Here is a 12,889-nt window from a genome sequence, read left to right on the forward strand (position 1 = left end):
GCGCTGAGAGCGTTTTACCGTATTCTTACCTTTAACATATGAAATTCTCGACCAAATCATTTTCATTCCCTTGCAGTGTATTTCAGTATTTTGTCTTTGGAAAGACAGTTATAATCAGGGATATATTTAAACTTTAAAACATCAGAAATTCGATTAAAGAAGACTTAAGATATGTGCTCTAAGGAAAAGCAGTTTCAGAACAAGATTTTAATCATATTTACAGTCAAAATATGATTGCAAGACGTCGCTCGCTTCCAGAACTGCACAGAATTCAAGGATAATTTCAAGTACTAATTGTAAGTCTCTAAATATCAATGAAACTGACACTATGGAGTTTGTTGCTCTGATATACCGTAAGTAAAAACAACTTTCCAAGTGGCAGGTTTAGAATACAACAGATTTAGAGAAGGAAACGAAACAGGTTTGGCTAAATCGCAGATGCTTTTCTTGTTGTCCATTTTACAGCCATATGCAAGGTTTTCGCAGATAAATAGTTATTTTTTTAATTGGTGTATTTAATTATGGCAAAGCACACTAGGGCTATCTGCCTAAGGGGAGGGATGCCTTCGTGAAGGACTTTCTAAGGGAAACTGACTCGTATACACGTTAACACATGAGGGAAAACCTTGAAAACCCCCATGCAGCCAGTCCGTTCGCGGGATTCGAACCTCTATTTCTTTTATTGAAATTTGAGCTAATTTGAAGATGCTACCTTTTTACATCGTTGATTGCAGATAGCAATGGCAGTATTTCGAAACTGAGAAAAGTTTTTACTTGAAGACGATTTACAACTAGACACAAAGCAAATTTGAAAAACAGTCGAAATAAACTTTAAAAAAATCTGAAAGCTTTCAGATTTTAAATTACGCCCAAAGGGGCCTTTATTAACGTTTTGTATGTTACCTTTATTTTTTAAATATCGTTCTTCGCACTAAAACTATAAAATTCAACTCAACAGCAGTATCGTCAAATAATTTTAAAATGAGAATATCTTTAGAATTTCCATACACACTCCCGCGCGCTGAAGATAGAAATGTTTTTTTTCTTATAGTGTCGTCATTGTTCATTTCGAAATCGCTGAGTTGGTAATCAAAAATTCGTTGAAGTGTTATAAATTTCAAATTCCAAATTAGGGCTTCTATATGCCCATATTCAGTGGAAAATTACGTTCATTCAAAATCGTATAGCTCTAGGTATAATTGTTTTATCACAGTGCGAGAAACATGCATACATTTATGCACATTCCTCATTATGTAATTTCTTTAAATATAATAACAGGGCGATAATACTTGGTTGCAACAATTTGAAAAGTGAACTAACGTTTATAGTGAATCGAAGCAAATTGCAAAACTAAATTAATAGTTCTTCTGGACAAACTGCCCTTTTGGACTAACAACAAGGTAAAGTAAAAAGAAGTGAATCCTTTATCCTTTTAAATTCAAGAGGCAAAATAGGCATATAAACTAAAACGACACCAAAAAATTAAATAAACATTTCTGAAACGCAAAAGTTTCACATATCACAAATCTGTGATAACGATAGAAATAACAGGGCTTTGAAATTCTCTTTAATGAAGAATTACGTTCTTTTTAGAAATGCCTTCACTGCTGCGAGACAATCTCCTCAAATTTTTATTTTAGCTAAGCTTGAAAGCTTTAGAACAAAATAAATTTTATTTCGATTCCTAAATTTTTGTCTAACATTTGAAAAGACAGAGAAACACATCTTTTCGAAAGCTGTTCTAATCCCGAGAAAAGTATATTTAAAACGTACATTTTATGGTACGTACGTATTAACGCAATCACTTTGGTGAAATTTGGCAGTTTTTTTTTTTTTTTTTTTTTTTTTTTGAGCAGGTGAAAGGGTGTAAGTTACGTATCAGGTGCAAGGCGGTTTTCGCGACTTTTTTTAAAGATATGTTCCCAAAGTGTCGGTGTTTAAGTCCGTAAACATTATTAACATATGAAATGAAAACATACTTTAACAATTTAAAATACAGATTTGAATTATTAAAAGATATATAACATGATACAAGATTAAACTTAATACTTAAAATATTAAAAGATTTAAACATGATACAACGAAACAAAAAAATAAATAAAATAAAACACTTACATTCTTCTTCAAATTTTTCCCCATATTTGTTTTGGGCGATATTCTTTTTCGTTAGTACACAGCGATTTAATTTCGCTTAAAATACATCACAAAACTGCGGAAACTCAAGCCTCGGCAACAGCGTCTCATTTTATCGTTCTTCCCTTCAGAAAAATTATATATTCTTGCAGAACTTTTACCGCAGTTTCTTCTATTGCTAGCAAATTACTCAAGCTCATGGAACTTAGAAGACAACAAAAAAGAACGCGTACGAAAATGGCAGCGCTGCTTGACTAAAACGAATGTTATGAGGATGGTTGCCGGAAAAATAGCTATGTGAATGGTTGCCAAAGTTTGGCAAATTCTGAAAATTTAGCGACTTCTACTAAGGTGTTCGTGATACACGTTAAGTACCCATTTTATTATATAATTTAGATATCAGCAAGTCGAAATTATTTGAAATCAATTTAGTAGCGTTTTGCAAATGAAAACAAGCTGCATTACAGCTTACAGTACTCATTTATCATGGCGGCTCAATTTATATAATCTTTGGTATTTCTCGAAATGTTAAAGTAATAAAATGAAGTTTATTTTAATTTGACGTAGAGCCTTGTCTCAAGAAATAAAGTGATCCCATTTTCTGTTAAAACATTGCATAAAGTATTCAGAAGCAGAATCAGAGGCGGTTTCGCCATTAGATCAAACGAATTCTTGGATCCAACTTGGCGATCATTTGAGGTACAAAACATCTATGTCTGTCGTTTCACTCATTAACAAAGAAGAAACAAATTTTGAAATCATTTCGATGCTTCATGCCTGTAGCCAAATATTCTTTGAATATCACAAGTAAGTAAGCAGTGAAACCAGACATGGAGATTATCTCGCTAAGACGACCACTTCCAAAAGTGACAGGTGCTTCTGAAAATATACTTTTTCCCTGCCAATGGGCCACAACTAAGGCCAGAAGTGGTAGTCACTTTACTATGGAGGCGCCTAATAAGTGGGCCACTTTTGCCTCCTATGAAGGGACGGTGCCTCACTTGCCTCACCTTTGCCCCGGCTCTGCCACAAACTATACCAGCTGCGCGGCGATTCTGATAATACAAATTTTTTTAAAAAATCTGAAAGGTAAAAGTGATTTAACAATCACCGAAAAGCGTTTTTTAAGAATTTTTACGTTCTCACCGAGTTCGCAATATATAAGGTTGCTCTTGCACACTCTTCGCTGCATATATTTATAATTCTCGACGCAGTCTTTAGTGTTGGTATATATTTAGCCCAAATGGTTTGGTTTATTGAGATTACGGCAAAGCACACTAGGGCTATCTGCCTAAAGAGAGGAATGCCTTCGTGGAGGACATTTTAAGTTAGCCCAAAGGGAGCAATTTGACTAGAAGGCTATTAATTTCGTTTTGGCATTTTGCGTTGATTCACTATAAACGGCGAATCACTTTTTAAATTGTTCCCACTAAACATTAAAGCCCAGTATCATATTTAAAGAAATTAAATAATGAAGAATTTAGCATGAATGTAAGTATGTTTCTCGCATTGTCATAAAACAACGATACCCAGAGCCATCCAGTTTTTAATAACGTACGTGTCTCCACTCCACTATGGGAATCTGTAAGCCCAAATTTGGAATTTGGTTTATTATCGATTTCATATTTTGTAAAACTTTAACGAATTTTTCATTAGCAAAATCAACGATTTCAAAGCGAGCAATGGCAACACAGTACGAAAAAAAATTTTGTCTCCAGCTCGCGACACTGTGTATCGGAAATTCTAAAGATATGCTCTTTTAAAATTATTTTGTGACATTGCTGTTGAATTGAATTTTATGTTTGTGATACTGCTGTTGAATTGAATTTTATTTTTGTGATATTGATGTTGAATGAATTTTGTGATTATGTTGTTCAATTGAATTTTGTGACTGCTGTTGAATTGAATTTTGTGACTGCTGTTGAATTGAATTGAGTGTTAGTGCGAAAAACATGATATTTAATAAATAAAGGTTCCTTACCTCTACACTCTATATTGAAGTTTGGATAGGGCATATTTTAACCCCTTGCCTCAAGACATTTTCATTTGCAAACACACATGCCTCATTTGTGATTCGAGACCAGTCTCAACGATTTGGCAGCCAACACCCTAACCACCTAACTATACAGGTGGCTGATAGTTAGTATGTGCACCCTCCTACACACACAAACGACACTCGGCCTGGAGAGCTGTTTGCTTGGCCTGGAGAGAGGACACGCTTGCTTCGTATATGAGCTGGTAAAAATGGGCAGGATACCAGAAAGTTACCATGTTGTACAGTCCCTCCCCACTAATTAATTGTGCCGTTCCACCTCAACTTTGAAGCAGAACAGGCTGGAAAGCAGTGCGAGGATCTCTCTTCCTTTATTATCAACCTCTTGATAGGAATTTTGGTTCGTCTTGTAACTTGAGTGCTACCTTGCCGCACAGATACTATACGCTTACGAACACCATGGCTTCCCCAGGATTTGAAACTGGGCCTAGCGATACAGCAGCCAGCCTCACTAACTATTCTGCAGGCTGCGCGGCTTTCGTAGATAGCAAAATTCAACAGCTGAACCTACAGCTATAGCAAACCCCGTTCATTAACTCATTTTTTATTGTATAGAAGCTATCGACTGACGGCTAACAAATAGAAATGATCTTATATCCAGACATAGTCTGTCGGGTACGTTCGAATGGATGCACTAACTTTTTTCGGGGGCTGAAAGATGGAACATGCATGATTTTTTATATTTTTACCAAACTTTTTTTTTTTCATTATGGTCATGGCTTAAATAAATATGAAGAAATATTTAAAAAATTATTTAACATTTTTATTGGTTGTTTTTTGAAATTTTAGGTTCGATGCATCGTCATGCATTTAGCTCTAAAATGTAAACTATATGAAAAATTCATTTACAATTGCATAATTAATAAATATTGGCATAAATTACTTAATTATTTATTGTTTTTAGAAGATAATGACTTTAATTAAAATTTTATTGAAACTTTATTCTAATTAATCATGTTCAGACTTTAAAAAAATAAAATTGCAATGAAAATTTAAATAAAAATGACGTATCAATTATTTTGTAGATGTACATTTATTGCGTAATTTATGGCCGTAATTTATGTACATTTATTGCGTATGGAAAATTTTGAAACAATTCTATCCTTATTTAGACATGATGCTACAGCGCATTTTTTACATCCAATAAATGTTTGGAATTTGAAATTTGGCCTTTTACAACGAGTGCAATTTTTGTTCCATATGGGCACATGTTGAATTTTATCCTCTCAGACGCAAGTTGGAGGAATGTTATGTAGGGCCTCTCTGCCGTTTCACATTGTAATCATTTTGTAAAAAGGCATTCGGTCTTCCACGCTTAGAAACTGAACTTTCACCCATTTCGTACAGTCCAACGGATAACACAACCCGAAAGGCGGCCATGTTCAGCAAATCCCTGGAATTGGCTCCATTCTGTAGAGACACTTTTTTGTACAGAAGCCACGCACTTATGACCGCAAGGTCTAAAAAGTAGTAAAATTGTATCATATAACACGTTTTTGATCTCATGGTTATTTTGTAGCTTCCTATGTGACTATCCAGCAAATTTAAGCCCCCCATATGTTTGTTGTATCGTTTCACAACATCTGGGCAGTCCACAGTAACACTCTCTTTTTTCTTCCTATCGAATCTAGATATCTATTCAATGGGTTGAGCACATTCTTATCTTCTTTTCACATTAAATTACTTATTTCAGTTCCACCATAGCTTGCAACGTATTCAACGTTGAGGACACTCAACTCTTTCTTCAACTGCTCACCTGTAGGGGGCTTGCAACCTGAAATTCTGTTCCTACGTACTGTTCCCCAAACAAAGAATGTCCTCATCAGCTAAATACTTTATTATATCAATTGAAGTATAAAAGTTGTCGAAATACAATTTGAAATTTTGATTTCGAGGAATCTCTCTAGAATGTCTAATCACAACATTTCCACTGGCGCCCAGTTCTGCCTCATTTGCTAAACAATTGTGGGGTAAATTTTCTTGGCCTGAGTATACCTCAAACTTGTGAACAAATCCATCGAGTCCACATTAAAAATGGTTTGAAAACAATTTAACCACTAAAGGAACATAAATAAAAAAGTCAAAGGAATTTTCAATACAAACGAACACTTTACATACTACATAATTAAAAACGTAAAATTAAGATTTTATGACTAAATAACAACAATGTATGCAAATATCGAGTGAGTATTGCTGATATAAAAATAAGCATAAAATAAAAAGTATTATGAAGTCTTATAATTGAAATTCCACTCTTAATTTTAACCTGGTTCATATATGCATCAAACTGCACTCTAGAGTGAAGCCTAATCATAAATGCATAGTGATGCATATATGAATCAAACAGAAAAATTAAAATATTTCCTTTTAAAACAATTCTGTGGTTAAATCTTAACATAGAAATGAGAAGTACATACCTTCAGCTATATAGAATAAAATTTTTAAGCCTCTAATATCGAATTTATGAATAACACAAAGCTAGTTTGACCACTGAAAAAACAGAAATGAATTCTGTGTTCTTGGCACTAATGAAATAAAGAGTACAGTTTTATGCTGCCGTCTACTCTGGAAAAGAACAGCTGAACACTGATATGGATATAATATTAAGATACAAATAAACCCAGTAATACGTCTGCTTTGTAATTTTTTTAATGCTAAATTCACTAAACATTGGTATGATTCGTATATGAAGACTTCAAGAAAAAGAGACTTGTGTCTGACACTTCAAAATCAACAGTTATTGAAAATGCCTTGAAAGGTTAAAAATTTAAGTAGCGACAGAGTTTGTGACATAGATTAGGCGCCACATAGTGTGATCATATTTGTCCAAGGCTATTTCGATACTATTACTTACTGATACTCTAAAGTAGGGATTCTCAACCGATGGTACGCGTACCACGGGTGGTACGCAAAGAAGCAAAGTATTTTTAACTATTAAATTCAAAAATTAAAACCCCAACATCCCGATTGAATTTTTTTCTCTAACGCTCGTAAATTTATGCGATCTGAGCTTTGTTCAAGAGTGCTGGTGGTGGTAGTACTTTGTAGTAGTGGTACTAAAAGTTTTCAATTTTTGTTTAGATGGTACGCGTTAGTCAAAAGGTTGAGAACTGCTGCTCTGAAGCTATGAGAAAAGAATACCTTTCAGTCGAGCAATGGAATTTAATGTAATATATATACGTATGTAATGATAGCACACATTTTAAGCACACCATATTTACTCGATGATATCTAACTTTTAGAATGATGAATTTTCAGACACTATTTTACAGAAATCCAACTGAGGAATAAATGTTCCATTGTGGTTATTAGTCGACATAAATTTAATGATAGTTCAACATATTTGAAGCATTGAATGTAAGAACGTTGAGATACAGAAGCGTAGCAATGCTGTTTAGCGTAGATACCTGACGCGTCCATCCATTTTTAAGAAGCAGTTGAGCTGCAATAAATTCCATATTTATTTAAATTACCATTTTGTGGCCACATGTCACTTGACACTCTACTCGTGCCTATAAAGAACATTTACAATTTTGGTACTATACCGGTATAAGCGATTATTGCAGTGCATAAATAATTGCAGCAAAGCGTCTTAACAGAATGAAAGCATAAGCCAGACGAGAGAGTGTCGCAGTAGTAATGCAGAGGAAGAAGGGAGCGAGTCAGTGTCAGTTTTAAGTTTCGGTTTACAATCTGGTGATTGGTCAAAAGATATTTGCATTAAGGGTTACGCAAGATCGCATGATTAATTTGAAATACGCTATATCTAAGACAGAGAGATGAAGTTCCCAAATGAAATAAAAAATAAAAGAGGTTATAGAGAATTAAATTTAGTCGTTCGCTTTCATATTTTTTATCTTACGTATATTATATACAACTAAAAATGTGTGAATAGGTACTTTCACAAATTTTAACAAGGAAAATGCAAATGTTCTTTTTATAAACGGCTCTGTTTTAAATTCAAAGAAAAAGCAACCTCATTTGGGCATATTATTATATTACATTTTAATTATAAGAAAACACTCGAAAGCTATCTGCCTAACGAAAGAGATGCTTTCGTAGAGGACTTTCTGAGAGAAACTGACTCCCATACACGTGATATATCAGGAAAAACTTGAAAACTACCGTGCAGTCAGCTCGTTCGCCGGAATTAAAGCGCCGCACCGAACTACCAGTGTTCAGCGACTTTCCCGCTCGGCCATCAGTTCCTTCTGGTTAGAATTTGTTACTTCCGAAGAAAAAGAGACTTGTGTCTGACACCTCAAAATCAACAGAGTTATTGAAAATCTACATCAAACTAAGGTTGAGGTTTTGCCTAATACATATAACTAAAATTGCAAATTAAATTTACAAACTATTACGTAATGCCGTCAATAAACTTTGGAAGATATCCACGAGACAGTTTTATGAATAACTTTATTGAATGAACATGAGACTTTTAATGTATTAATGTTTTAATGACGCGAGTTCTATGTATCCTTTTTCTGTGGATGGCATCAGTTTTCGGCGTTGCCATGCACGTTCTAATCCGTGTTTGCTTAGTGATAGAAGTGTTCTATGAATTTAATGTTGAGTTGAATTGAAGTTATATATTGTATTTTTGTGTTCTGTTTATTGAATAATATCCTAGCTCATGCTTTGGAAACTGTGAAAATACTGATGTGAAGTATTAATAAAGTTGTTTATTCGTCAAGAAGCATGTGCAGAATCCAAGTAGATAAGATTTATTTCTTTTTCTAAAAATATTGAAATTGTAAACAGATATTCTAATAGTAGACTCACTGTGTCTAATTATTATTAAGGTTTATATACGTATATTAAGAACCTGTTCAGAACAACCGTTGACGGGTAGTCTCGGCGTAGTTCTGATATTTTGATAATATTTTCGTTACACAAACCACGATGCTTGGCGATTTAATATTTTATTTAACGACCTTTCGTAGTTTGGCAATTTTTATAATGCTTTTAAAATTTATTTGGCGACTTTATTTTTTATTTGACGAATTTACTTCAGTTAAAAAATATTCTACAATTATTTAATTATTATAATTCATATTAATCTAATTATTGATCAGAAGCAGAATACAGGTACTTGAATGCGAGAGGCCCATACGACATCGCTCGAAAAGCAAAAACCATTTTTACAATCAATATCATTCTGAGGTTGAAATGTTATTAATTACGATTAAAATATTCGTTTTTAATTTCCTTTTTCTGAATTTTTCACATTTTTAACAAAAAAAGATGCAAAATTTCATTGCAGTGCTCTTCCATTGAAATCTTTAATCCAAGCAGAATACAGCTGCTTGATAAAGAGAGTCTGCGCGAGGTTATTGTCTCTTTAAATGCGCATAACCAATTTTACAATCAATGTTATTGTGATGTTGAGATTTTGCTAATTTTTTTTTAGTTTAAATAAAAATGAAAACTTTTATTATGGTATCTTTCAATAAACTTTTATTATGGTGTCTTCTTTCTTATGGTGTCTAGACAAGCAGAATAAAGATGCTGAAAATGAGAGACTCGCGTGACATTATCACTCGAAATGCTGAAAACTATTTTTCTAATTCCCAGGTTGAAGTTCTACTATATTTAAATAAAAAAAAAATATTACATTTAAATATAAAACACTTCTATTTTATTTTTTAAACTGTTTTTACTTAGAAATGCGAAAATGAAATAAAACGCGTAAAACAAAAGTACATTACATATAAAAATATTTCAGTTGTTTTAATCGCGTCAGGAATGCCATTTTTTTTCCTCTCCTTTACGACGGAGAAAAAATCAAAGAGAAAGTATACTTACAGATTATGTCTTAGCAACTTGTTTTATTTTCCCATTTCTTATTTCCTATAGAATGTAAAAATTAAATCTTAAAAAGTCATAGAGAAAGTATACTTACAGATATGATAGGATACAACGCTGTTCTCTCTACCAAGTATCCGTTCCTTGTTCCTATCTATAGCGTCGTTGGTGGGGGCGAAGAGGGTGATCGGGTAGCGTTGTAATAACCTCCTGACTAATTCATCCCGGTTGACCATATCATGAAACTGAAATGAGATGAAGAACAATTTCTGAGATCACTTGAAAAAGCAAAAGTCACGTGTAAACGGAGAATATGTCTCATCTCCACTAAACTAAATAATCTGAATAGTCACAAATGCAGATTCTCTATTGAAATGAAGGAAATTTATAGATTTTTTTTAAATTTCCAATGGCAAAGAATAAGATGAATATTATGCTAACAGAACTCTGGGAACATATAACTCATCATCAAAAACTCAATATCTCATCATCTGCCCTCCCTTAGTGCTCCGACATCAGCCCAAGCCCACGAAATTCCTCGAGGCAAGGAGCGCAAGATACGCCTGTCTTGAGCACCTTACAGATGGCAGTGCGATTTAGCTCAGTTCCATCCAAAATTTTGATGGGGAGCAGCCCGGGGGGGGACGGGTCCAAGAGTCTCCAACTCCTCTCCCGTTCCACCAAAACACACGGGAGGACTCTCGGCTTGCCGTATATTTAGAGTGCCGTCATGCCGCACCGATACGATACATTTACAAACATCCGTGTCTTCTCCGAGATTCGAACCAGGCCCTCCGGTACGGCAATCAGCCAGGTTAATCACTATACAGGTTGGGCGGCCCAATACCTCTTCATCTCAGAGGCATGAATGTAATCAAAATTACTTTATTATCAATGCACTATACTATGCATATTTTAGTTGTATATGCAAGATTATGTACCTTATTTGTAATATGCCCTTATTTGTAAGATTATGTAATATGTTGTACTGTAATTGCAACATGGTGTATGAACCAAAGTATTATTGTATGGCAATGTACTATCTGCCAAGGTTCTTGTGTGGCACTGTATTTTAAATCTGCGACTGATGTGAAGGGTTCGTATGGCCCCTCACCCTTCCCCATACCATCTTGGGGTGCTCTAGCTAAGGGGAACGCGGCGCTATACCAATGAACCACTATGGTAGAGGAGTGGTGCTCGCGTCCTCCGTCGCTTGTCACTTCAGAGGCTCCACGCACCGCCGGGTACCTTCCGATGGGGGTCCTGTCCATTTTTCATTTCAGGCGCCATTGGGAGGTTTCCCTGGTAAGACTACTAAAACGATAGAGAGGGCACGTCAAGAAGTTCACTCCAGTTTCCCCTCTAAAACTTGTCATAGCTATTTCCCGTGTGTTTGTCTGGTGATTTCTTGTTCAGCTCTTGGTTAAGAGACGCGTCATAAGCTCACCTTCCCATCTGTTTGAAAAATTTCCGAAAATGTAGTTTCTCAGACTGGAAAGAACAATTTGTAGATATCTCTTGAATAACTTCTGTGTATGTTTTTGCTTGATCGTTACCATAGAGGCCACAGTGACCGGGATTCCATTGTAAAACAATCTCTTTATAGCCTCACAAGGAATACAATTTTTAAAGCATCTCAAGATGTTTAATTTTTCAAACTACGCTGGCTAAGATCTAGCATGATATTTTCCCAAATCAAGTCTAAATCTCTACGAGGTTTCAGAAAAGTCCCAGTTTCCAGTTGAAAGTCTGATCCAAGTTTCATGATCTTCTGCAGGAATGCATCTTCGGTTATAAGTTCCTGTGGTCATTTGCGAAAACAATTTCAAAAAGAATCCCAAATCTCCATTTGTTCCTTTCATTATAAAAAATTATCCATTATAAAAAATTAAAATTCATTAAAAAATCCTTTCATTATAAAAAGCTTTTAGCTATGTTGAATGAGGAATACATTTTATCTTGTAATGCTGAAGTCACCAAAAAGTTCCTTCCTTCTACTTACCATAGACTGAATTCCGAGTCTTTCCTCTCGTTAAATTTTAAAGTGTCTCAGTTTTTATCTGGTCACGGTAAATTTGCAAGTTACCTGTTTCGTTTTAATCTACAATCAAACAATTTATGTGAATGTTCAAAAAGAGTTCCTCAGGATGTGGAACATTTGATTTTCTCAACCCTACATTTGATGGCCCTAGATTATTCTTACAGAACGATTTGAAAATGTTCGGAGTGACTTAGCCAGTGAACTTATCTGTTTTCGTGAAGTGCAGACTGCTGTTCTCTGCTTTTGTACGCTTTATTTATGCATGTAACTTTTAATGTTTATTTATGCATGTAACTTTTAATGTTTATTTATGCATGTAACTTTTAATGTTTTAGTTAACTTACTTCTGTAAGCCCCGTGTTGTACATATGTGGTGCACGGGGAGTCTGTATGTTCTCAAAGGGAAAAAAAAACTTTGCAGAAAATACAGTTCATTTAAAAAAACTGTGGATATGCGTGAAGCTAATCATGATTGAGCTGATATTACTACTTTTTAATGTTTATTTCCCAGATTATTAGTGTTTTTCTTAAACGTCACTTTTTGATTAAATTAAATGTGATTCGCTTTGCTAATTCTCGATTCTAAAAATCTATTCTTGCTTTTTATTTCTTAAATTTTCACATGATATCATTTCCGTTCTTTTAATTTTTTAAAATCATTTTGTTTATTTTTATAATTTTTTTTATATTTATATCCATATTCAGCTTTAGATGTTGATCCTTAATTAATTAATTAAAATTATGATTCATTCGGCATAAAAACAGAAAAATGTTCATTATTAATAGTTGAGTATTCTACTGATATTTAAATTATCTTGTTTACAGAAACTATATGGAAAATAAATAAAATGTTCACT

At 34.2% G+C, this 12,889-nt stretch overlaps 1 protein-coding gene across 8 annotated transcripts in view; it reads right to left on the bottom strand.

Moving 5' to 3' along the window:
* The window catches only part of LOC118200157 (fasciclin-1-like), a 680,498-nt gene that overhangs the window by 204,330 nt on the left and 463,279 nt on the right, over positions 1 to 12,889 (bottom strand). For all 8 annotated transcript variants that reach the window (XM_085807030.1, XM_085807025.1, XM_085807024.1 and 5 more), the window contains one exon: positions 10,089 to 10,236. In XM_085807030.1, the coding sequence (XP_085663156.1) occupies positions 10,089 to 10,236 (148 nt within the window). The remainder of the gene's footprint in view (positions 1 to 10,088; positions 10,237 to 12,889) is intronic.

The sequence above is a fragment of the Stegodyphus dumicola genome, chromosome X1 (genome assembly GCF_044657685.1).
Source record: "Stegodyphus dumicola isolate Sdum_Otavi_A_Nest chromosome X1, ASM4465768v1".
Classification (NCBI taxonomy): domain Eukaryota; kingdom Metazoa; phylum Arthropoda; class Arachnida; order Araneae; family Eresidae; genus Stegodyphus; species Stegodyphus dumicola.